This window comes from Onychostruthus taczanowskii, unplaced genomic scaffold (genome assembly GCF_017590055.1).
Source record: "Onychostruthus taczanowskii isolate IOZ18803 unplaced genomic scaffold, ASM1759005v1 scaffold1, whole genome shotgun sequence".
NCBI lineage: Eukaryota > Metazoa > Chordata > Aves > Passeriformes > Passeridae > Onychostruthus > Onychostruthus taczanowskii.
In genome coordinates this window covers 6,659,618-6,686,359 of record NW_024496525.1, presented here as the reverse complement: position 1 = coordinate 6,686,359, position 26,742 = coordinate 6,659,618, and the positions used below count along the sequence as shown (strand labels likewise).

General features: G+C 39.1%; 1 protein-coding gene across 1 annotated transcript in view; it reads right to left on the bottom strand.

Annotated features, from left to right (window-relative positions):
* Positions 1 to 5,676: 5,676 nt before the first annotated feature.
* Positions 5,677 to 26,742, bottom strand: part of MAP3K9 (mitogen-activated protein kinase kinase kinase 9) — a 51,510-nt gene continuing 30,444 nt past the window's right edge. Inside the window, exons 4-11 of the mRNA XM_041399403.1 lie at positions 22,312 to 22,460; positions 18,852 to 19,027; positions 16,583 to 16,823; positions 15,356 to 15,478; positions 14,475 to 14,628; positions 8,830 to 8,942; positions 7,345 to 8,160; positions 5,677 to 7,012 (exon numbers count right to left, since the gene is read on the bottom strand). Coding sequence (XP_041255337.1) covers positions 6,531 to 7,012; positions 7,345 to 8,160; positions 8,830 to 8,942; positions 14,475 to 14,628; positions 15,356 to 15,478; positions 16,583 to 16,823; positions 18,852 to 19,027; positions 22,312 to 22,460 — 2,254 coding nt within the window. The 3' untranslated portion in view covers positions 5,677 to 6,530. The remainder of the gene's footprint in view (positions 7,013 to 7,344; positions 8,161 to 8,829; positions 8,943 to 14,474; positions 14,629 to 15,355; positions 15,479 to 16,582; positions 16,824 to 18,851; positions 19,028 to 22,311; positions 22,461 to 26,742) is intronic.

The window sequence follows — 26,742 nt, the reverse complement described above, 5'->3', positions numbered from 1 at the left end:
AACTAGGAGGTCCCTCCAAAAAACCAACCTCAGGCCCCAGCAAGGAGATATGTGTGATGGAAGGCACCTTGGCACACAAGGATGCACCTAACACATATATATACATATTTGAGAGGCTTAAAAACTAAACCCAAAATAAACAATATCCCCAAACAGAAAACTAACAGACAAAACCACAGAGCTCTAGAAGCCATTCTCAGTAGGAAAATTATGTTCCTGATTAGAAAAATGAAGATTTTTCACTATGTACAAAAGGAGCTAAAATGTATTTCTTGTATACAAATGTTGAGGAAGTGCTGAAGAGTTTCCAGTTGCAAAAAATGGGAGGTCCTTGTTAGAAAGGAAAAATAATAATTCCAGTATCTACATCAGACCCACTACCCAGTCACCAGTGGCAAGTTACTTGTTAATCAAGCACAAACCTCCTAGCCTGGAAGTGACTACTTCCAACGTAAAAAAGAAAGTTTATGTAGGTAATTTCAGAAGTTGTGCTCATCTCTGACCAGAGGCAAAACTGTTTAAAAAAGCCAAGCATGAGAAAAACCAAAAGCAAATGTACATTTTAACTGCAGCATGACTTTCTACTAATGCATTCAATAGAGGGAGCACCAGAATAAGCCATAGATTCATGTCCATAATGCCTCATGAAGCTGTGAAAGTGAAGTTAATAATAATAAGTTCTTCTCAAGACTGTATTGGTTGTTAAACACCAAAAAAAAAAGACAAAAAAATAAAATTTAAACCAAAACCTGGATTGAAAATAAGAGGGAAAAAAAGCAAATTTGGTTAAAGATCCTTTCTGTCCAGCTAGTTACCACATTAGCTGGCTGTGCAAACCACTGTATTCTAGTACAAAGATAGTAAACTTAAGAAAAAACGTAAGAAGGCATTTTTTCCTATAGATATCTTAATTATACCATCAACCAAAGATTCATGAAATCTGAGTTATGTTCTGTGACAGTATATTTTGGTTCTTGTATTTGCTGTATTTATTGCTTGCTTGCAACTATGTTTTAACACATGTCTATCCCCTCACTTTTAATGTCCAGTTTTACCCAAATTGTAGTCTTAAAGGAGTTCTAAACATGGAAGCTAAGAAACTGTTCTTCAGTGACAGGGTAAGGATCAGAAATCTTTCCAAATGTAAATGTCCTTTTTCATTAAAAAAAAAAAAGAAGCCAAAAGGAGAACTTAAATCACACTGCAAGATATAACCCTTCTTATTCACCAGAGTTGGTAAGGGTTCTCGAGAGTATCTCCAAAATGCATGGAAAAGGTTAGAAAGCAAGAAGCATATTTTCCAAGGAGAAATATTTTAAAAAACCAAAGAGAAACAAACCTATTTACATTAGCTTAAAATTACTTGCAAAAAAAACAGACTATCACTGAATTTTGGGACGTAGGAACAGGTTTGATTCCATACATCCAATGAGACTCCAGGTCCCATATTCATCCCACAGAGATGAATTAGGTTTCAAATAAAAATTAAGGTCAGAGGTTTCCTACATGTTCTATTGAACAAAACACTCTAAAGGCAAAGACCTTTCTTTACTTGACCATTACTGCCTCACCTTCAACAGAATGAGAGGTATCCAGTTTTGTGACATATCGAAGTTACATCTCTATGCAGTATTGTCCACAATGTCTTAAGATAACAGCATGCTATGAAGAGGAAGGCAACTACTCCCATTCCTAGAGGTACAGAAAAATATGTCATCATAAAACCATGCCACACCAGAACAGGTCTTTCTCCATCAATAACAAAAAATTCACTTTAAAAATACTCATTTTGTTAGAAAACTACTACAAAAAGAGTATTTTCACCAAGGTTCCCTGCCCCATACTGAATATCAACCCATTGCAATAATAAAGTGGAGGGAAAGTATGTATAAAAAGTTACATTTGCACCTCTGAAAATGACTGAGAGGATATTAAGACCTACTTGCTGGTAAAACAGTCTGTAAGAAGCAACAGTATTAGAAAAGAATTTGTAACTACTTAATCACCTTAGTTTTGACACAAAAGCTTTCTTCTCTCTACTTGTCCCACACTCAATTTATATGAAACCAGAAGAAATTTGTCCAAAAATTTGTCCTTTTTTTGCACTGGTTGCTATGTCTGTGCCTTCCCCCAGTATCTCTATTATATTCCAATTACAGGAAAACTGAACAGGCTGCAAGGATAGCATACTTTGAAGGGCTGACAAACTTCTTTCTATTTCCTAAATCAGCACATCAATTACATAAACTAGTGATACGCACTGCCAGCTGAATAAACAAAAATACAAACATATTTCTAAACCACAATCATTTCTCTCAGCTACAATCTCATTATTACTATCAGTCAAAAAACGGCCACTTCCTCTTTGTAAGGCTTGTATTCAAACATATTTTTCTCCATTCTTTTGTCATTGTTTTAGACTGCTCAGTGACGTTCATGTTTTCTTTTTCCTCATTTTCTCAGACAAAACAAAAGTGCAGCTTATTCAGACATTCAGGAAACAACACAATTATTAGAAATTTTTTAAAGTAAGATTTTCACCATCTTCCTCAAGAATACTACTATAAAGGTAGGTCAATGACCAATATTCTGACATTTTTGTTTCCCTGACAACTGGAAATACTATCAACCAGTAGGAAAAAAAAGATTTCTGAGCTGATGGGCTCACAGCTTCTCACTGTCTAGTGGAACAGAGTCAACCACTTCTTTGGAGATTTGGAGCACCTCAGCTCCCACAGATGGGAAGGAAAAACCCCAACAGATTAAGAAAGCAGACAATTCAAGCCAGGATGGGACAGATGGATATAGAGAGGTTTTGACCTAGCTTAAACATGCACACAGCCTCTGGACCTTAGGATATTGGCTGCAAAAGCTTTTGGAGTGCATAAGGTAAGATACCTGACAACTCTTGAGAGCCCCATCTCTGCCTGCCAGAGAATACCCCACCACCTACTGAAGTCAGGAGCCTTGTTTCCACAACTGACTCCTCTTGCCTGATACCTCAGGTTGGCCATTGGAAGACAGTTATGGGTGGATGCTCAAAGACTTCCTCAGGTTAATTCACATGCTAGATTCAATGACGATAATTGCATCAAAGAGAGGTAAAAAAAAAAAAACCCCAAATAAAAACCACAAAACAAACACATACCAACCAGTATGCTTCTAACTAGTCTGTCTGGCAGCTTTGTAATAACAGTATCTAGTTTGGTAACCTTGACCTGGATCCTTGACTCTTTCATCTGTCCTACCAAGTTTTTTGATGTAGCAATGTCCACTTAGCATTAGGGAAGATATCCTTTGGAGCAAAGTACTTCTCAATGTTCAGCTATATAGCACCTTCACCAAATGATTATATAAAAGGGGGAAAGGGGCAAGGGGTGGTTGATTCTTCATCCTCAACTTTCCTAAGTAAAAGAGATGACTGAACAACTTGCCTTTATGTTTGTCTTTCCTGGGAACTTGACATAAACCTTAAAAGTTCACTTGGTGAAATCAACTGGCCAGATATTACAAAGTTCAGCAGGCTGAGTTATACCAGTTATATAGTGTCACCTAGAAAGGTGTCTTCCCATTTCATACAAGTAAATGGATTTGAAAGATTTCTGTTCAAATGGAGCTGTTCCAGGTGATGCCTTTGCAGAGCAGATGATTCTCCCTGTGGTTAGCATTCAGGAACCCATAATCATGGAATGATTATGCAGGTGGCTTTTATTGAAGAGCTCTGGGTGCCAGGGGCACAGACCCAAATCTGACTCCGACATGGGTTTGGGATGAACGTGTTTTTATACCCTTATCGTTACATGACTACTTAATAATTATTAAACTTATATTGTTCTGTTGTATATATTGATTTCATCCAAGCATGGATTTTTGTAATTTCCATCAACCCCCCCCAACATCGTTTCTCATGATTTTTGTTATGATTAGACAATAATTATATCCAATTACCAAACAATCATCGCATCTAACAATCATATCATTTATCATAGTCATTAAATGATAATACAGGTGCAGCCTAACATTTTCCCAGGGCCTACCTTAACATTTTCCCAGGGCCTATCAGGCCTATCCTTCCTTTCTAACTCCCCCGAATATTCCATGATTTAGAAACATTTTATCCCTGTACTATCACTATGACACTTATAATGATACCTTTTGGATAGAATAACATTTCAGAACAGCTGATCCAGTTTTGTTCCAGACTTTTAAAAATTATAAGGAAGACCATGAAAAATAAATTATTTTCATGTCCTTTCAAATCCCTCTGACACAGCCTTTTACTCAGATTACATTAAGGTTGATTTATAGCACAATCAAAATTAACAATCTGTTGCATGAGTTTTGCCTTTTTGCTAATGTCTGGGTCACAAACTGAGTTTTCAGAAATGGAAAGCAAAAGGATGCTTAAGAAATCAATGCCAGAAGTCTAAATTTAACAAAATAGTCAGAAATGTTTTCTTTAAGTATCTGAATCCCATCTTGCCTTATCATAATACCTTGTCTAAACAGTCAACATCTTCCTAGCTTCAACATCTAGTGTAGCACCATTAAGGCTAGCTCTGGAGCATTTAATAGACAGCATAAAGTAATTCTGCCATTAAACATTTTCCATGGAATGTGATAAATAAAAAATATGTGACCTTTCAAAACAAAACATACTGTAATTCCTTGAAAAAGAAGGTGCACTTGACTAATGGGAACATGCTGGTTTCAGTCCTCACACAGAACTAAAAAGCCTTACATACAGTTCTTCCTCAAACATGCTGGTTTTTTAAATCAGGTTACAAACATCTAAACACACAAGTTCACTGTGCTGACAGCTGCAGGAACTATTCGGCTCTACTGCCTTCCCAGCAGGACTGGACTGCCCCAACAGGCTGAGCACTGCATTGGCAGCACTGTCAAATGACTTATTTGCAACCAAATATCAGCGGATTAGCAAAAGGAGCACAGATCTGTACAAAACCAGTGAACAGACATGCTGTACCCTGCAATAAAGCAGACTACCCTATTACACTCACATAAAGGCCACATCCCTTATATATAATGCCAAATTTGGGGAAGATTGAAGCTCTCATTACAGCCAGTAACACATATCTGCAGTGGCACAGACACACTTGAAGTCTTTGTACAGAAAACTCTGAGCATAGGCACACCCTATTTGTGTGACTTCCTCCTTCCAGACAGGGGTCTGTTCTTGCTCCAGATCTAGGAGTGGTTTACATATTTGAACAAGAATAAAGTTCTACATATCTATAGTGCCTTTCACTCAAAGATCTCGAAGGACTTTATACCTATTATATACGTCCCAACCCCTCCCCTTGTGAGGTAGGTATTATTCCTATTATTTACAGATGGGGAAATTCAGGCACAGAGGTTACATTATTTGCCCAGGGTCACACAGTGAGTCAGTGACAAAATAAAACAGAATCCAGATGTTCTGATTCCTGTTTGCACAATCCAACTACTAATAAGCCTCATTTTCAAAACAGCCTTAAACAAGTACCAGTGTGCATAAGAACAATCTTGGTTTTCATGGGTCACTCCTGAAAGGCATAAGAAAGGAGAAAAAAATAGAAAGAAAAAGATTTGGAAACACATAACTTACTTCCTTCTGCAAGCCAACACATCTTTAAAGAAAGTTTCTGCTAACACCCCTCCCAAAGCTGAGGCAACTTGACTATGAGCCTGAGAAACAGGGTGGGAAGAAAAGAGACTGAATGAAAGTCTGAAAAAAAAAACCCAAACCAAGCTAAACAGCTATACTGTAAGCCTTCATCTTGAAAGCACAGGGTCATAAAATAAATAGGGCTGAGAGGGACCTCAGGAGATCATTGAAGTTCATCCAACCTACCCTGAAGCCAGGATCAACTACACCTACTTGTTTCCAACAGTCTGGTTCACCTGCTCTCAAAGACCTCCACCAGTGGAGACGCCATGCCCTTCCCCTACCATCTGTTCCACCTTACACTATCACATGAGCAAAAGAGGACAAACAAGTCTTAAGATAGCTACTTCTGCTATTTCAGTGGGGGTATGATGATTCCCAGGCCTGTCTAATGATCTGAATGTATTTCAGAGAAGGTAGTCTCCAGATATTTATTTGTTTCCATTCTGGATTCCTTGGGAAAACATCAAACAGTGATGTCTGCTGTAGTGTAATATTTGAATATTATTTGAAAATACTGATTAATACCAGGATACCGATATACTTACTGCCAAGTGCCAAATCCTACAAGGTCAGTAACAAAAGACTTTGATATGATAATTTCAGCTCATTGCAGATTCAAACTGCAATAAGAGGGTAGGGAAGACTACAGGAAAACCCCACAGCAAAAGTCAGCAGCTCAGAGTTGCCAAGTTTCACCCAAATGCAGACAAAAATCAGGCAGCTGACAACACATCTTCAGCAGAGGCAGCACCATATGATCTCTGTAGCATCCCTCCACATTATCTGTTTTCAAAGTGCATTCTCAGTGCAAAAAGTAGGATTGAATTTAGAGGGGCTCACTGTCCCCAGTGGTTTCATATTAAGACCAGAATTCTTGCTTGAGTTCATATGCTGCAGCTTTGTGTGTGTTAAGTTCACTTCTGCATAGCGGAATGGTGCTGTCCTGGCTCTGCCCCTCAGCATCCATGTCCAACAGTGTCCGCTCCTCTGCAGGAGGACCCACCTGGAAAGGAAGCAGTGCAGGCAGTCCAGGTCTCTCTTCTACAGTGCTGCTGCTACTAGCAAAACAAGAGTCAAGATTGCTTGGAGTATCAGTACTTGAACTGTTGGCAGAAGATTCACCCTTGGCATTGCTGGGTGACACAAACCACCAGGGATCAAGCCGCTGCCGACTGGCTGCAGGACGTGGCCGGGGTAGGAACTCCAGGGTCTTGGGTCTTTCCAGTGTGGGATCCTGCTGTGCATTCCATCGTCTTGGGGTTGGAGGAAAAACAAGGTTGGGGTCTGGCAAACGAGGGACCTCACTGGGATCTCTGCTTGGACTAGGTGTTTTTAATACACCTATCCAAAACAGACAATGTAAGAGAAGAGGGAAAAACATGTTAGCTGTCATTGCTAAGTGGTTCCTACAGATCTTAGTTTATTGTATATACAGTGCAAAAACATACTCAAAGCAGAAAGCCTTCATTCAGAATGTACAAACACTGTATCTTCAAGATTATGGCAATCTGAAGATGCTGGAACCAAAACCATTACTGCATTATTCTGTCAGCTACTTGTGTAAAGATAGGCTCCACAAGCAATTCTTGTGGGCTGGTCATCTCAACAAATGTATAATTATATTGCTTCTGTCTTTACTCTGAAGAGGAAAAGGAAGATGGCTGAAAACCTACCTGTTCCCAGTGCTCCAGTTAAACAGCTACTGGAAGGGCATCCACTGGTTGGGCACCCATTGACGACCAATCCACCCCCTTTGATGGCTCCATCAGAAGGCGTGCGCCTGTGTCCACTTTGCTGGGTGTGGGAAGAGACCGTCACATGTGTGGGAGTCAGGGACTGGTTGGGGTCTTGTTTGAACCTCTCGATCTGGACATTGACCAGTGGGTTTGTAATGGCTGGCAAGGGAGCCTTGACTGTCACTGGGCTGACAGGCATCTCATAAACCACAATCTCATCACTGTCTGAGCGCAGCAGGGACCGGGTGGAATTACATTCGGAAATGGAAGACAGGGAAAGAAGGGTGAGGGATGTGGATGGCTCGCCTAGCAACAACAGGGGATCATCCTTCCTGAAGATCTTCCGGGAAGGTGGACTAGTGCTCCTGCGTGGACGTCCAGCTCGCTGAAAAATGCTGTCACGCTTCTTCTTCTCTTCCTTGGGCACCTCTGGCTCTTCCTCAATCAGCAGCTGACACTTCCCTGCTTCTAGGAGATCAAAACCCAGGCCTGCAGCAGCCAGCACTGCTCCACAGCCAAGCAATGCAATCTCACATCGCTTGTGGTGGGAGCCGCTACGTTTGAGGCTGTTGGTGGGTGTCAGCTGTGGGGTACTGGTAGCAGAGTTTACAGGGGTGGACTCCTCATTGGCATCACTAGAAGGGCCGTCCCATTCTTCATTCTTCTGAAAGGGGATGCAGAGGTATGACTGATTGTGCACAGGTGAAGGGTGCACTTTGCCCTCTCCATTAAAACATTCACTGTCCTCATCATCTGGAAAGCAAATGAAAATAGACTTTGTGTCAATGTAACATTTTCACTGGCAAATTTCATTGTCTCACAATTACACTTCAAAGTAAGATTCTCCTCAGAAGATGCAACTGTTCCCCTCACAAACATCATTTATCAACTCCCAAATACAGCCTATTGTTTCCAAAGAAGACAGGCTGAGAGAAGTAACTGGAAACACTATGAAAGTGAAAGAAATCAGTGAAGCATTCATCCACTTGGGATTAATTGCAGAACAGCGTTTCAAAGACAACCTACAACTCAGCAACTTCTAGAGTAAATTTATGTGTTTGTGAGTGAGAAGCAAAAGACAGAAAAATTTTAAGGATTTCTCCTTTCAAGTGAAGGTGTAAGCATGCAGCACATGTAAATATCATTATTCAGGAAAGGAGCTGAGAGACAGCATGGAGCTAGAGGAGAATTAACGGAAACTTGTTAGCTTGACAGAGGGAGAAGCACAAGCAGTGAGGTGAAAAAGAAGAAAATCCATAAGGAGAAAGTGGATACTTGACAAAGAATAGAGAAAAAAGAAAAACAGATACCAAACAAAATTAAAACATTGCTGTAAGGTAGCAGCTGAAGGTCAGGAAAGAGGTTCATTGAAATGTGAATGGAAGTGGGGATGAGAGTACTAAGTTCAGGGCATTCTTTTACCCATCTCTGCTAAGCTGGTGAATCCTGGAAAAGCAGGTGCAGTTCTCTGGATCTTCCCAAGATTTGGTGCACTGGATGACCACTGCTTGCATCCCTCCACCAGAGCTTTCAGACTGAAAATGGTAGAAGGATGTGAGAAAATGTACCTGCTCACAATCAGTTTCCATTCTCCCCTCCCTTATATATTCTCTATTGATTTACTTAGGGTATGCTTGTATCCATCTCAACTATATAGATCTGAAATCCTCCCACAGCAAGAAATTTTCTGACATCTTTAACTCACATTAAAAGAAAAAAAAAAAGGAAATAAGAAAAAAAGGCCTGTTCCTCATGTGTTACACTGTGGCAGTCAAAAGGCCCCTGCTGGTAGCTAGCAAGCTATGAATGCAGAATAATAGAAGGCACCACTACAAAAATCAGATGAAAAATTTTCTTTTTAAATCAAGGCATAATCTTTTTAAATCTTGATTCCTTTTTGAAATCAAACTTACCATGGCAGGTAAAAAATAAATTGCTCAGCAAGGGCAGGAGAAAACACCTCCAAAAATGTTTTCATGTGAAACACAAATGAACAATGAAATTCAAACATCACTCACTAGGACAAATAAAATAATAAGCTAAAGCCACTGTAACAGCAAAGCCATGTCCCTGTGTCATAAACCCCAATATTTTTCTTATAAAGAAAACACAGTATTGAAGTACAGTTAAAAGCACAAGTTCTAGACTATGGGGAAAAAGGTAACTAAATTTATAAACCATGTCATTGTTTCTTTTACTTATAAACAAAAAAAGCCCATGACAAGAACCCAAACCCAAATCCCTACTTTGGCCTGTGTCTAAATGTATGTTACCAGGCTCCTGAACTTATTAGTGATCTCTATTCATAGGTTTTCATTATCATCATCCTGCACTAATTTCATGACATCAGACATGTCAACAACTTTCTGATACATCAATATTCAAAGTTTTATTATTCATTTATCAACATAGTTTGAAATGGAAAATTTTTGTGCCTTTCTCCACAAACTCCAACATGAAATATCACAGTGTTGGTGAAAAGCCACACACACTGAAGATAGGCAGAAATTACATGGAAGGAATAAAAAGATCTGCAGATAGTCTAAATGATCTCAACTGGACACACAAAACCATCAATTTGTTATTGACGGAACAGAAAACTCAAAGATCTCTTCCAACTCCGTTACTAACTTGTATTGTTTTTTGGTAAGCCACATAATTCACTGCCATCATTCCCTTAAAGAGAAAGGGAAATACAACCATATGGAAGTCACCTCTCATGATTCTTATTTCCCACCAGAATTACTCTGCATTTCTAAGACAGCCTCCATTCCAGGATTTCAAAAGTTTATTACATGGGGGTAATTTTTTGCCTTGGTATGAGTTTTTCCTCTGCTCTCTACCCAGCTGAGTTGCCGTACTTGTCAACAATACGGCAGCAATAGCAAGGCCACAGAACCTAAACTCGATCCAGCACATGATCAGTTGGCTGATGACTATGGTATAGACATTACACTAAAAGTATCCTGTGCAGTGCTCAACTGCATTGCAAGTCCATTCTCATTAACCATCCTGGCACATGCAGTACCCTGCTGCGATCTCGAATCGACAGCACAGCACTGAGCCCTATTTGTCAAGACAGACAACCCAGGGTTTTATAACACACATGCCATTCAGTGTGTGCATCTGTTCTGATTTACTCTGCCCACAGCTGTATAAGCCAGCTGTGTAGCACAACACACCAAATAATGTATGTTGGATCTGAATTACCCAGGTGTGCAACATGACTACCTAGGATACATACTATAAACAGAGATGCATATTAGGGGAAAGCTGGTGAGTGAAAATAACCATGTTAACAGTGTGAAACTGCAAACCTCTGAAACTCAATCTCAAAGCTCTTATAATATGGATAGAGAACTACTGAGGAAGGTGAAACTTCCACAGAGCTGGGAAAACACAAACTCAACTTAGTTTGCTCCTTTTTGACTTCTCAGAGCAATCTTCCCTTGCAAAGAACAAACTGAAGGTTTGCTGTTACTATCAAAGTGTAGCTCAGTGTGAACAGGAAGATAAATAGCTACCAGAATAATTTCAAGGCCTCCTACATTTGCCTTAAGGTTATAAAATTTTCATCCTTCCTTTTATTTTTTGCTCCTTCTCTTTTCCCCACAAAGTACAAGCAGACCTCAAAGACCTGTTCAGAAGATTGCTGCACTTCATTTTAGCTAGACAGTGGTGTGCATTTGAAAGCAATTCAAAACATGCAGACTTAGAGAATGTTCCTACTAGAGCAGTATTGTCTGCTATTGCCCTAAGGAAAGAGCAAATGGAATGATTTGAAAGCACTAGCACTAAAACTATATTTCAATCACCAACATAACAACTCAGGAACCTAAAGACTTCTTACCTGTAATCTATTTAGATTAACTAATCAGAAGGTTGTTACTTACTTTGTTGTATTATGACTGAGTCACTTTTCTGTTGCCTTTTTCTACTGGGAAGTCAGTGGCACCTCTTTTTGAGAATGATAAGATGACAAGGTTTATTTGCTCAGCAAATTGCAAAAGAGTTCCTTGCAACTGTAAGACAGCATGTCTGGTGTCTCAATACCATTCTGTAATACCATGTTAAGACATTAATACAATATTGCAGTGAATTTTAAAAAGGCTGCTGCCAGGCTCACCCCTGTTCAGTTTTCAAGATTTTAAGATGTAACTGCCAAAGGATTTTAAGTTACATTCACTATCACCTTCTGTAAAATTAGTAACCTGAACGAAAAGCAGGGTGACCATCACCGTGCCATAGTAAGCCTGTGACTAAACAATGCCAAGTTTAAAGACAATTAAAACTTCACAGTATATCCTTGAGAATACACTGTAAGATCACAACTGAACTGCCACAGAACTAGTTCAACATAAAGCTTCATCCAGTCTCAGCAATTCACTACAAAACTCTTCTGCTGCTGTGCATATTCTTTTTGTTCAAAGATAGAGAAGTGTTAATAATCATTGTATTATCTTTTCATGACTGCCTTTACTTGATGTTAATTATAGGTCACTGCAATTCTCACAATGCTATTCTCGAATAAACTTGGAATTATCTTCTACAAAAAATACATGGAAAGTGATAAAACTTATGAAGATAAAAGTTCCCTGGATCACAAAGTCCCATAAGCAGCAGTAACAGCAGCACTTCTGCTACCAGAATGGCATTATGGAGAATACTTGAACTGGACTTCTCTATCCTAAGTTTAGCTCTCCACTTATCCCAGTTCTCCCATGCTTCAGTATTTGGGTTGGCCCTATTTAATCTCTTTATCAATGGTCTGGATGAGGGCATTGAGAACACCATCGGCCAGTTTGCAGTGACACTGAGTTGGGTGGAAGTGTTGATCTGCTGGAGGGCAGGAAGCTCTGCAGAGGGATCTGGACAGGCTGCATTGATGACGAATCGAGACCAACTGTAAAAGGTACAATAAGGTGAAGTGGTGGGTTCTGCACTTCGCACACAACAACCCCATGCAATACTACTCATCCCCATCAATGGAGATGAGTGGCTGGAAAGCTGCTTGATGGAAAAGGACCTGGGGATGCTGGTCAACAGGCAGTTGAACATGAGCCAGCAGTGCATCCAGGTAGCCAAGAAAGCCAACAGCATCCAGGAAGGAAAGTGATTGTTCTCCTGTACTCAGTGCCAGCGAGGGCACACCTTGAATCCTGTGTTCAGTTCTGGGGCCATTACTACAAGAAAGACACTGAGGAGCTGGAGCATGTTCAGAGAAGGGCAACGGAGCTAGGGAAGGGGAACGTCACTCATATGAAGCACAGCTGAGAGAGCTGGGGTTGTTTAACCTGCAGAAAAGGGAGCTTAGGGAGTCCTTATCACTGTCTACAACTTCCTGAAAGGAGCGTCTAGCCAGGTGGGGTCAGCCTCCTCACCCAAATAACAAGTCATGGGACACGAGAAATGGCCTCAAGTTGCACCAGGAGAGGTTTAGCTTAAGTATTAGGAGAAATTTCTTCACTGAAAGGGTGGTCAGGCATTGGAACAGGCTGCCCAGGAAAGTGGTGGAATCACTATCGCCGGAAATGTTCCAAAGATGTGTGGATGTGGCACTTGGAGAGATGGTTTATTGGTGAGCAAGGCAGTGTAGGTTAATGGTTTGACTCAATCTTAAATGTCTTTCTCAACCTTAAATATTCAATGAAGTTTTATTGCCTTACCCTGTGTAAAATAAGAATTTAAAAATACTAAAAAATATCAAGAACTATCTTTTGAGTCACTAATATTTACTGCAACTCTGCTCCCTTTAAATTAAAGTCTGCAGTCTGGCATGACCTCAGCAAGGAGTGGTTCATTGTATGTTAGCCATACTGCCCTCTCAGCAAAACTCTCAAATTTCAGACACTCTGCAAAATGCAATATCCATATCGAGTCTCCCTAGGAGAGACTCTGAGTAATACAGAACATCTCAGTTGTAGAGAGAACAGGACAGTTTTATGAGCAACCACAGTTTGCAAGCAACTCCATTCCAGCTGTCTGTGCCCAAAAGCAATCAGTGCTTCCCACTGATTAGTAATGAATAGAAAATGGGAGAGGTCTATTCCCAGAATTCTAAAAATGTGATTTCAAGGTAGAAGTGGTTTTTTCCAGCTTCAGTGATCTCCCCACCTTTTACATAATTAATGATTGTAAAGTGTGACATCTGTTTCAATTCCTTAGAATGCTATCCTATCCTTCATTTGTAGAACAGGTAAAGTACAGGCAGCAGCAAAAGAAGCTTCCTCCATATTGTCCTGCCAACATGTCTTGAGTATCTCAGAGAAAGAACATGTTTTAAAAGATCCAGGTCCTCTTGCAGGGGACTATAATACTAACGCACTATGCAAACATCAATTTTTTAGGCATTTCACACCTGACCACATAATAGTAAAGATAAAGATTATAACTGGCTATCTTATTTTCCCTGCTAAAAAACATGGCATGAGTCAAACCATCAATTTATCAGGGGGAAAACACTCAAACATTACTAAAAATTACCAAGCATTCAAATATTTTAGAAGGCCAAAATAGCCCTATGTTTAAAGCAGCATTCCAGCAATGATTCACTGGAGTCCTGGTATAAATCATTCGCACACACAAAGGAAAAAAATAAGAAACCACAGAACAATAACCTATAGAAACAGAGGTACAACCTGTATTTCTGCAAAAATCACTGTCAGGACTGATTCACTCAAGGCACACGTCCTTTTCAAAAGACTAAAGAGAAGATATCTGCTTGGCTTTACCAGATACTTTTTATATACTAGCATTTAACACAATGAACTACAGAAAGCTGAGCCTTAAAACAGAGAAAAATTATTACAGAGAATTTTGCACAGCTAAGAAATTTGACAGCTTACAAATACACCTAACAACGTAATACCAGACAGTGAAACATCCGTTGCTAGGCAAATGAACTGAATGCAATTTCGTAAACTGTTCTGAATCTCTAACATCTCTGGCACAGGAAAGAAGTCTGGAAGCAGAAAGGCGTTTGCAAGTGGATAGGCAAACATCCTGTGAGCCAGCTCACAGTCACCTTTAGAACCTAGAAATGAGTCTTCCTCCAGGCCCTCTCTTACCCCTCTTCTCCTGCACCTAGCTCCTTGTGACAAAGCGAGCTTGGTCCCCAGGTGCGTCCCTTTTTCTTCTGGCCTCTCTTCTCATCTTCTTCTCCTTCCTCCTTTGGAAGGACTGAGCTTCGTCCCCACGTTTTACTGCTTTCAGCAGGTGTCACTTCACAAATGGAAAGAACAGCAGAAAATGGGAAGGAAAAACAGATACACAGATTAAAAGAATCGGTTCCACGGCAACATAAAGAATAAAACATAGGCCAGAACAGGAATAGTAACAAAAGTGATTTTCCCATAATTCTGACCATTTATCAACAAAAATCTAACAACCAAATGCCGAATTAAGCATTCCCTAATCCTTTCAAGTATAGGTAGCCTCACCAGCTTTATTCCACCACCAGTTTCTCTTTAGAACAAGTGCTGTGATCTCCAAGTACAAACACTCTACATTAGTTAACATGACTTTCATAATTCTAAGTCATGTATGTCTGCCTAATTCTGTGTTATTATGGGAACATTATTTGCATGAAAAGTGCCCTTGTTTTTATTTCCTTAAAACAGTAACTTAATACACTACAGCAATGTTTTACAGATCTACTCTGAAAATTAGTATTATTTAAAATTAACTTGTACACCTATGGAATATATTTTCTATAGAAACAGCAGTATTTCACAAACTTGAGTAAGCACGGTTTTAGCTTCAAATCAGGTGGTACTTCCTCCATCACTAGGACACTCCATTTTTCTCTCCAAATGTATCCATGCAAGGCACAAGGCAAACATTTTAGGTGCTTTCTTTAACAGTCCTGTCCTAGATAAGCAATCTTGGCATCTTACCACGCTGACAGACTGTACATTTCCCAAATTCAATACTATATTGAGCTCCTTACACTGTATGGCCCTGAGTCTGGGAATAATGGTAGGACTTGCAGGAGGGCTGGAGCAGCTACTGATCAAGCTTTTCCTTTTGTCCATCGTTGGAGAAGCCTGCACAGTGAATTTATGCTGAAAATCTGTTCAGCAAAAGAAAAAAAAAAAGGCAGAAAGACACAGTTAAAATTCTCTTTTTTTTAATATAAGAAAAAAAGAAATAATAATTTATGTTAACCCTCAAAGAGTGCAACTTATGGGATCTAGGTAGAAATGAAGTTTTACAGCTAATTGCTATTTCCTCATTGTACACAATAAGAATTCAGCACAAAGATGTGCACTCACAGCCCTGAAAATGTATCTTCTTAGTATATGTGTGAAACACATACACACACAGACGTTGTGCTGAGTGACATGCCAAATTATACCCCTGCATAAATCCTAGCACCTTACCTCTCACTTTCTTAAGCACCACCAAAAATAGGTGTTTGCAGACCTAAAGAAAGGCATAGGTAACATACACATTTTATCGTAATTTCTCTTCTGAACAGCCAATGTCTCCCAGAAAACAAAGAATACAGTGCAAGTCATCATCCCTGATGTAATAATGAGCACTAGGTGATTTACAAACCCCAGACATCTGGTTTTTTGACAAATTTAAATCTCCATAAAGAATCTGCAGTAGAAATGCTAAGGATTCAGTATTTCTGAATATCAGCATCTTCACTCTTAAAAGTGACTTTGCCAACATCTTACTAATATTTAACATTTCTTCCAGAAGTCGCTTCAGTGTCAACAGGAGTTCACATATGAACTAGTAATCTAGGGATTTAGTGTCACAGCTATCAATGTATTTTTGGTAATTTTTTACACTAAAAAAAATCCAGTAGATTATAGTTTCTCATGCAGCATTATGTAAAATATTTCCTGAGCATCATCTTCTATGTACATCCTTTAAAAAACTGATTCTTTTGAGTATTAACATGCTAAACTGCAATGCCACAATTTTACAATAAGCTATATACAAGCAACAGCTAACCAACATGTTGCATTTCAAACTAAATTCTGGCCTTCATATTGGAACTTTGGGCAATACTAGCCACAAGAGCATTAAATTTAGTTTATTGATCCCAAGGAGGCACGTTTTTCCTGAAGTACATCAAATCCTTTCCAGTGCATAAGGGTCAGTAGTATCAAACCTACAAGCTACTCCCATGTCACCTGGCACAGCCTAACACACCACCAACCTGAAGGCAAGCTGATATGATTGCCATCCTTTAACTTGAGCCGGCTCCTCTTGAACTTCCCCATGCGTTTCTTGACCCGAGGCTTCTCCTGACACAGCTGGTGGATGATGATGTTGAGCTCCCTTTCCAGGATGTCAATCTCACGCTCTGCCAGCTCCTGCTCCCGCCTTCGTAGCAGCTCCTCATGGTTCTTCTGTTCAACAGCAGCACGAGACAGCTCTTCTTCCCATGTGCGCAGCTCCTGCAGGGAGATAAGAATGTAGAAACAAAAGGCTGCCTTGTGACCTGCGGGTTAAGACTAACATTACTGGTTCTTAAGGCACAGCTACAATGGCTCGCACTCACAGAACCACAAACACCACTGGTTAAAGGCTCAGCTGAGAGCCAAAAACAATCCTCAAGGACTTCAACGCTTGCCATTCAAGGCCCCTCGTACCAGAATTAAAATTCAGACATAACCACTTGTGAGGCCACACCTGAAATCCTGTGTCAAATTCTAGGCTCTCCAATACAAGGCACATATGGACATACAGGAGAGAGTCCAATGAAAGGCCATGAAGGTGATTAAGAGACTGGAGCATCTCTCCTACGAGAAAGGGCTCAGAGAGATGGGACTGTTCATCCTAGCCCAGAGAAGGCTTGGGTGGGGTGAAGGGGTATCTTACCAGTGTATACAAAAACCCAAAGGAAGGGTGGAAAAAAGATAAAGCCAGGCTCTCTTCAGCAGTGCCCAGTGGCAGAACAAGAGGCAACAGGCACACACTGAAACACAGGGGACACTCACTGAACTCTTTTTTACTGCATTACTGAGCACCAGCACAGGTTACCCAGAGAGGCTGTGGAGTCTCCCTCTATGGGGATATTCAAAAGCCATCTCAACATGGTCCTGGCAACGGCACATAAGGCAAACCTTTCGATCTATCCCTGCTGACAAAACGAATTAATTGAAACTGTCCTTGAAATCCCAAAATCCCACTGTGCTCCTCTCCTCCCACCACAAGGACAAAGAATTCAGCACTTCAAATAATTCTCTCCAGATGGTCAATTCTACTGCAGAAGGCAAAAACTCCTTCAAACATCAGATAGATAATCAAATACATTTTAGTTTAGATATTTTTAATAATGGCATTGTTACCTGGCTCATCACAGGGACATTTCAATAAGTTCAGTAAGTGAATGGCATATAAAATTATTTCCCCATTGCTAAAGAGGAATACAGTACCCAGCCTGAGGGCAGTGCAGTTAGTACTGTTTAGCTGTTTGTCTGTTGAAGTTTCTGGTTTTTAAAAACTCTTCCAACACAGATACACTGTGGGACAACAGTAGCAAGGAAATGCCTATCAGGTAATTTATTTTTCCCAAAAGTTACTAAAATAGATTAATAGAAACATTTTAAGTATTCTTGTAGAAGTTAGACTTCTTTCCTCTAACCCAAAGTCTTTTTTTCCTTCTCTCTCTGCCTCTCAAACCCAACCTCTGAGCCCAAATCAAGACAGCTGCTTATTATGAGTTTACTTTCAGGCAAGAGACTGTGAACTTACAAATATATTATTACACTAGTGATTTTGGTTCTGCTGCAGTTTTTCTTACCAATAACTAAAGACAGTCTCTGTAAGGACCTTAAATTGGATGCAGCAAGCTGCTCTCTGCAATCATGCTTGAAGAAATTGTCAGCTTTTTCACATCTCCTCTTCAAGGCTGATGGTCATCAATCCTGTTATTCCTGCTAACATTTTTGTTTCCTGCTATTTGCCCAGATGGACTTCAGTTATAGCAGTTACTGGACCCTTCCCCTGGTAGCACTCATGTTTATTAGTCCATGCATTTTGGTTGTGCTCAAAACCTTGAAAACACAAACCCAGCAGAAACAAAGCTGCAATGTTAACTAGAGTATATATATGCTGAAACTACCCTCCTACATCTCCTGTTAATAGTTTTCAGTGGGTTTCTCAATTAAGATGCTAATAGTGAAACAGTTATCAAATGCAATAAACAATCAACTCATCACAGCAATTTGCACAGAGTATAATGGAAGCTCACTACAATATTAGAAAGAGTAGCAGCTGAGGATGTGGATATTTATTTTTCTCATGATTCTACCCTTGTGTGCATCATAACCTGCCACTGATTCGGGGACTTAATATAAACTCCAGCAAAACAAAGACAACATTAGCTCTGGGATGCACGAAACAGTGATCCCCATTTGAACTAAGAAATGGGGAAATTACAATCCAGAGAGCACAAGCAGGGACCATTACTCTCTACTTACCTTTTCTTTGGCTCTAAGCTGATCAAACATCTCTTGGATCTCTTGTTTCCAGTCTTCCTGCAGGGAGTGGAAGGAATCTTTGGGCATTTCAAAAAAACCAGACTCTTCTATGGCAGTAAGATGGTCTAGGATAGTGGCAAAGGAAGGTCGTGAGTGTGGGTCAGGGTTCCAGCAATCTAGAACAGAATAAAGACAAACAACTGTCAAGCATCTCTAAGTATGAAGGTCTGAGAGGACAGGTAGTACTTTACTGATCCCCAGTGGCTAAGAGTGGCATACACACTACCTGTGTTACCCCAGCTTTCCCACTGCCCACTTTCACCGACTATTGTCAAGTACAGGATTCATGCTTTCATGCTTGTTCAATATCCAACAACACTTAAAATCTTGAACTACCTAACTACCTAGGTCTCTAGGTTCTATTGCAATAATATGTAAAGTAAAACATGGATTTGTTAATTTTACAGAAGGATACACCTCAAAGCATTTTTAAAAAATAACAAATAATTTCCTTTAATATTTTGCTTTAAGATGCATATATATAGAAATACTATGCAAGGCTCTTGCAAATACTTCTTTTATAATAGTTACACTGCAGAGTTAACAGTCATACTGCAGGAGGATATCTATCAGGGTGTTTTCTGATGCCAAAATCTAATACTGAGCTGAGTCATTATGAATCTTTTCTCAGAATGGAAAACCTTTCCTGCAAAGCAGACTGGACATAACTTGTGTGGAAATAGGAGATTCAAATAAATAATGACATCAAATGGTGCATTTGGAGTTCTCCTATTTTTACAGGTCCTTTTTTATTATTTGAGAGAAAATTAATCAGTCATTTTTCTTTTGCTTTTAGGAGAAACCACATATGTAAACAAGTCTTTTTCGTTTACAATCCAATGCAATTATTCATTATCCAATTACAGAGCTCTAAAAACAGAACCATCTTACCACATAAAGCAGCTCAGTGAGCAACACTACAAAAGGCAATGTTTTACAGTGATGGGAATTGAACACAGAAAACAGAAACAGAAAATAGTATGAAGTAACCCCCAATCCATTGCAAACAATTCCCCAAACCGTGACATCAAAACATTTGATTTAACAACACTTTTGAATATAGAATTTGCACTTATTCAGTCCTCTCTCTTCCTTCTCCCTCATTTCTACTCCAGCAGAAAAAAAAAAAATCACATTCTCATTCTATGTTGTCCTGTACCAGCACTTACACAGGTTCTTGTTCAGCAGTTGTCCTTATTCTCTTTAGTACTGCTAGATGCCTGCATGCCAAAATTCCAGAGCAACCAAACACAAAACTTCACACCCACATGTATTTGTAAGGAATACAGCTTTTCTGAATGAATGGAAGTAACTAACACATGGGTCTCTCTCATCATACAGCATTGCTCCACATGGTCACTGGCAGCACAAGACATGAATCATAAAAAAATGTTCTAAAAGTTTTCTAGACTTTGAAGTGAGAAAAAAGGGAATATTGTTAAAAATATTAGGTGATGTCCTAAAAGAAGTCCATTCATCAGTTTTGCGCACTGAAGTACACCAAGGGGCAGCTGTAATTAAAAATAAAAATCACTTCACAAAACTTGTATACATAAATACATTTGTATTTGTGGCTTTTATTTTGCTTCTTTTTTAAAATAGAGAACTGAGGATGTTTAAGAGGGCTCTGATGATCCCCTGCTGCTGGCCAATTAGTTGCAATGGGTGTTACAGCTGGACTGTCAGTACCATAATCCCTGTGTCTTTACCTCAGGTTTTAAGCATGGCAAAGCAAAAATGACCAAAAGTAAAACAAAATGCTGCAGCCAGCCAAATGCATGAATGAGTGAACAGGATAACTAGCAGGTGGCCCGTGGATTTTATTTTCCCAGGCCTAGATCAGCCATTATTTGCACTAATGAGGACAGTTGTAACATATAACTTTTCTGTGAAGAGCAAAAGTTCAGCTTTGTTGTCTCAGTGAAGACCACCACGGCAGTAATTCAAAAGTGAAAGCAGCGCTAGAGGAAGAAGAGTTCACCCGAGACGGGAAACAGCCTGTTTGAAACACAGCTTTGGTGAAAGGGCAGAAAGTAATTGGGTTCTTTTGTTCCCATCTTCCCCCTGCACACGGAGAAGCCAAGCGTTCCGAAGCCACGTGGGTGCTCACCCCTGGGCTGCTGGGTTCAGGCACTGGCCAAATGCCTCTACCTAACTTTCCCAATAGAGGGCATGATTTTTAAATCCTCACTTATAGTTAAGAAATTCGGGAAAGCATGTCAAAATAAACTACCTGGCACAACACTGAGCTGGTAGTTTCACCCACTCTTTCACATGCAGTTTTTCACTTTACACTGCCTCTATGCTACTCTACCTGCAACTCTATTGTTTACTGTCCAGTAGGATATTTCTTTTGTAGCAGAACATACATGAAATTTTTCACTTTAAATTAACTGTAGCCTGTAACCCAATGAAAACACCAGAGAAATGAAAAAGTATTCCAAAAGCAGGGAAAAAAGAATCCATCAGAAACATTTTCTTTATGATTCATATTCCTTTCCTGAGGCTAGAAGCACCACCAGAGGCCACAGAGTAACAATTCTATGTTGAGACTCATTCTTTGGTCACCAAGACTATATAAACCAAGTTTGATTTCTCTTTATCTGTTTTCCTTTCTGACAGATAGGCATAAAAATGTTTATTGCATATAAACACCCACAAATCTTTGGGAATAGGGACACTGACAAAAATACTGAAGGTAAGAAAGAGAGGGCAGGAGAAAGGGAGGGAGAAATGAAGGGAGGAACAACTGAAGCTCAAGAGACATGAAAGTCGTTTCAACGGCCAGCAGACCAGGTCACAAAGAACACCTGAAAATGACCTCACACAACCCTTTTTAATAACTAGAGCAGCTCTGGTGACTAATTTCTGTATTTCTTTCACCTCTCTGTAGCCCACCTTAGGCACGAACTACCTCCACAGACAAAGCAGAAAATCACATCATTCTGACTGAAAATATGGGTTGTTTTGGAATATCAAAGCCACATTTAAAACCTCTCCCTGAAATGTCAGTAGGATAAATTTTCATTTCAAACCAATCTGACACTATTAGCAAGATGTTTGAGCTATGAATTTTAAAACAAATTAGACTTCAAACAAGACCTAAATATGTGAAATTTTGGTGTTGGTCAGTCCTCACTACTAGAAAACAAGCTAAGAGAGAACAGCAATAGCCCCCCTTTTCCTACAAAGCCAGTTAATAAAAAATCTTTCATTATTCTGGTAGTAGACTGACTGTCACAGCACACTTACAGCCAGGCCTGGCTCCCACAATAACCTGCACCATTGGATAAAGCCACTGGAGAAATCTGTGCTCTGAGGTAAGAAAACCAACACAAAGAGGCCATGCTCAACAGCACTCTATCAACAGCACAAACCACACACACCACAGCTGGCTTACCTTCCATGAGTTTGGCAAAAGGCTCAGGACACGTGGAAGGGATTGGAAGGGCAAGCTTATTCATAGCAACACCATATGCTACTGCAAGACCATCAATTCCTCTGAATGGTACTTCTCCTGTCAGCAGTTCCCAAAGCAGCACACCATAACTATTGGGAAGGAAACAAAAAAGAGAAGAGGTGTTTGACTTTAACACAGCCTTTGTTAAGCAACAAGGTACCTGAACCTGAGAGTTTAGTATACTAAAGAAATTGCAGTTTGCAGGACAAGCTTATAATGAATGCCAAGCTGGTGATCTGCCCTATTCTACCTGCTTTTTTAAGTAAGTCTGAAATAAGATTACATTTTCACTTTTTAGGAAAAATAATATTCTCTCTGAAACTGGGAACAATCTGAAAACCATAAATCTTCTAATTTAGTGTCAAAACAGAACCTCTCAAAACACCCAACAATATGACGAAGATTGTTTGGTGGCTTGTGATTTCTAAAAATAAGTGAAAAATACTTCTTCAGAATTAAGTTGTTATCTTAAGATATTCTACAAAATACTACCTATGAAGTTATGGAAATAGTTCCAGGACTGTTCTCCCCCAAAGTATATGACAACAAACATAACCTCAGAATATTTTTTTCTGCTTCCAGGAAACTTGAAACAGAAACTGCTTCTTCATCCTTGGTGACCTGACAGTTTTTTCTTCCGTTGATCTCTTACTCTCTTCTGAACCCATTTACCATCCATTATATTCTGTGGTAGTGAACTCCACAGATTTAATGATGCATTGCCAAAGAATACTTCTGTGTATGTGTTTTGAGCTTGTCACTTGGTAATTTCATTGGCTTCTTTGTAATTCTTTCAATACAAGAAAGAGTAAACATATGTTCCCTATTAGCTCCTTCAATGCTGTCCATGATTTCACAGGCTTCCATACATCCTGCCTAAATCATCATTTTTCCAGACCCCCAAATCCTAATCTAGCTAAATCCTAGTCTAGTTACTATCCTGAACAGAAGCCATTTCATATCTTTCATTGACTTTGACATCTTCTGTTGGAATGAGCAAAATCACAAAGTTTTAAAGATATGGTTAGAGGCACAAATGGTATTGCTTGTTTTCTTTCTTTCCTACTAAATTTTCATTTGCCAGTTGCCTTTCTCACTCTTTACAAAATAAGCTAAATTATCCATAGTAGCTCCAATGTGTTTTTACTGAATCACAACAATAAAACTTAGAGTCCATAAATTGTACATATGAAGTTCTCCCATGGGTTCTACTTTGAATTTATTACCATTACCATCTATTTTATCATTCATGATAGTAAAACTTCTCATCATCTCTCTGCAGTACATTAATTTTTCTTATCCTGAATAACTTGGTATCATCAACCATGCTACCTAAACATGTATTGTTTTTTCAAATCACTTATGATTGTGTTGAACACAGAATTTCCCTCTAAGGAAACTGATTTATTCTGTTATTAATTAATAACTGATTAAATTATGGGAAAAATACTTGCCCTTTTCCCACATAAATTTACTTTATTTAAATGCTTATGATGAAGGATTTTGCTTAAAGTCTTTATAAATCTAAATACAGTATAAGCAACCTCACCACTTATCCACAAATTCAGTATCTCCTTCAAGCATTTTCACTTTTCACAAAGCATTACATTTTCTTCTAAAAAGCTGACTGTTCCCCAGATATGCTCACATGTCCAACAGCACCCTGCTCTTTAGTGCTGTTTCTACCATTGAGAAGAACTCAAGATAATACTTGCCAATCCTTAGGAAGCTCTTTTAAGACCTGCCACCATGTCTGCTGCCTTCCATTTCTCTGGTACTACACCAGCTTTAAGCAACAGATTGCACAGCAGAGCTACTAACTCAGCTGACTCTCATGTTCTTGTAGAAATCTTGGGTGTTACTGTAAATCTCAGGAATTGTCACTGCTCATTTAATCAGTCAGTTTTAACCTCTTTGAATTTTACTTCAGTATGATATGTTCTCCAGGCTGGACTCCCTTAAAGAGAAATTTTCAGCTTAAAATGCCTCTTTGCTCTATTCTGGCAGACACAAGTCACTGAGGATTTTTTCTAGTATAGCCTTATTTTCTTTGCACTCCCACATTTTACCCACCTCTGGGCTGTTATGTTCTCCTGCAGGGTTCTCACCTGTGCTGCATTTGAAAGCAAGGGATTCGGTTTTATGCTGTAAGAAGACTCTCTTCAAAACCCTTTTATCTTCTTTGTTTTATGTTAAATTTGAAAGAGCTCTAGTCAATGCATCATCTTCCTCATTTGGATACCGACTGAGCTTTTAAAAATATGTCTTTAGCAGTCTTTTCTACACTGCCTTCTTCCTTCTTTTAAAGGATTTCCCATACATTCAGTCAGAGCTTTAACAATGTCCTGAAAAGATATCCATGTTGTGTGTTGTGCTTTTGTTGTTTTTACACACAGTTCCCAATGTTGTCAATAATGTTGAGATTAAACACTACTGTAATGGACTAATTTTTCTTAATTGTGCTTGCAAAGATATAAAATCTTAATATACATATATTTGGACCATGTTATATTGTACCACCTTGAAGGCCTCCTAAGTACAACTGAAGACCAAATGAAAAACTGCTTCTCTTCCAACAAGTTCCTTAAATAGCTACTCCATGAAAGAGTTAAAATATAAATATAATATAAAGCTAAAATAGTAAGCTTTTCTTGTTTCAAAGCAAGTTTCCCTGTCCATTTGGGAGTACATTATCGCAAACTGTACCCTTGAGATCTCCCTTTCACCCCATCACATCTTTAACATTCACTGTAACTGCTGCTACCTTAGTGGGACACCTTTAACAGTACTTATCCTACTTAAATAAAGGATTTTAGTAACTAAAGATCCAACCTTTGCTGCTAACACAACTATTTTACTTTATTAAGCAGAATATAATATTTTTGACCTACACAATCTTTTGCTTTTTTCTTATCTAATTCACACTCTTGAAATTATAATTTATCATTTCTTACTGTCTCAAGAGCATTATTTGAAGAAATTAAACTACAGTCTAAGTAGTTCCCAATTTCTTCTTGGCCTTCTAGGATTTATAAAAGACTCAAAGAAAATGGAAACTGAACTAAATGTATATTTGGACTGTCTAAATCTGATTGATCATTCATGTTACTTTTCAGTTTGGATATCACTGTTGATAGTAAAAGGTAATAAAATCTACCAAAGAGCTGAATTATTACTGTAACACTAGTATTGGATAAAGCACTATTGATGTGTTCAGAGCACTTCTTCTTAAAGGAAAAAGGAATAGACAGATTGGTGTTTCTTCTAATGTGACACTAGAAGTGTATATTTCAGGAAAGGTCACTTTGCTTCTGAGAAAAACTCAATGCCACTATACTTACAGCTCATTGCTGAGAATACTGCTTCCACAGAACTGGAGAATACTGCTTTGTGGCACTTGAACAATAATCCCAAGTGAATAAACACCAAGAGAGGTGCTGAACACAGTGTTTTCCTATTAACTCTCAAGCAGAAGATTGGGAAGTACAAAGGAAAAGGCCAGATCAGAAGACTTACACAAAAAAGGCATAGAAATAAAGAAACAAGGGCCTCTATATATTCTCAGTGGGAGAAAGAAAAAGTGATCAAGCTCATTTATTTTTCCAGCCCCTAGTAGTAATTTTTGGACTTTAATTATGAAACGAACCGTGTGACACAACCCATGCATCCAAGTCAACAGACACTTGTGTGAATAATTAACCATCTTTCAGTGATCCACTAATCCCTTAAACCATTTAACATCAGGTTCAATCCTACTCACTGGATTTTCAGGGCAAGGGAGGCTGGAGGTCTGCAGGATTTCACATGTGATTTTGCCACCTCCCTTGTTAGTCTGTGAACTTTTAAAAAACAAGTAATTTTTTCTCACTGGTACTGTTCCATGGCATATGTACCACAGGCTTCTCTTATCCATCTCCCCAGGTTCAACACTTTCCATGAGGAAGGAATTATCAGCTCAACAAAAAGATCCCAGTTCCAACAGCAACTAGAACATGACTTTCATTAAGGAAAAAAACTCCCAAACTTCATTACATTTTTATGGCTATTAACAGCTGGTATTTTGCATGTTAATGAACTGACAGTTCCAGAGACGACCTTTCCTGCCCATTTCACAACAATCACTACCATGTGCTTCTCCCAAGTGAGTTTCTCCTAATATTGCTAGTCAGCATTTATCTGCCAAGTATTGAAGTCTTGACCGTGCTTCATGACACACAAAAAACTACAGAAGCAGACAAGTGGTTGGTTGTGGATAGAGGTGCTTGACCAACACTTGATTAAAACAAAATATTCCAATGACTGAAGTCTGTACACCCAGCACTGAATGCCTGAAACTTCCTGATCGTCTAATCTGATGGTTTTAGCTAGAGC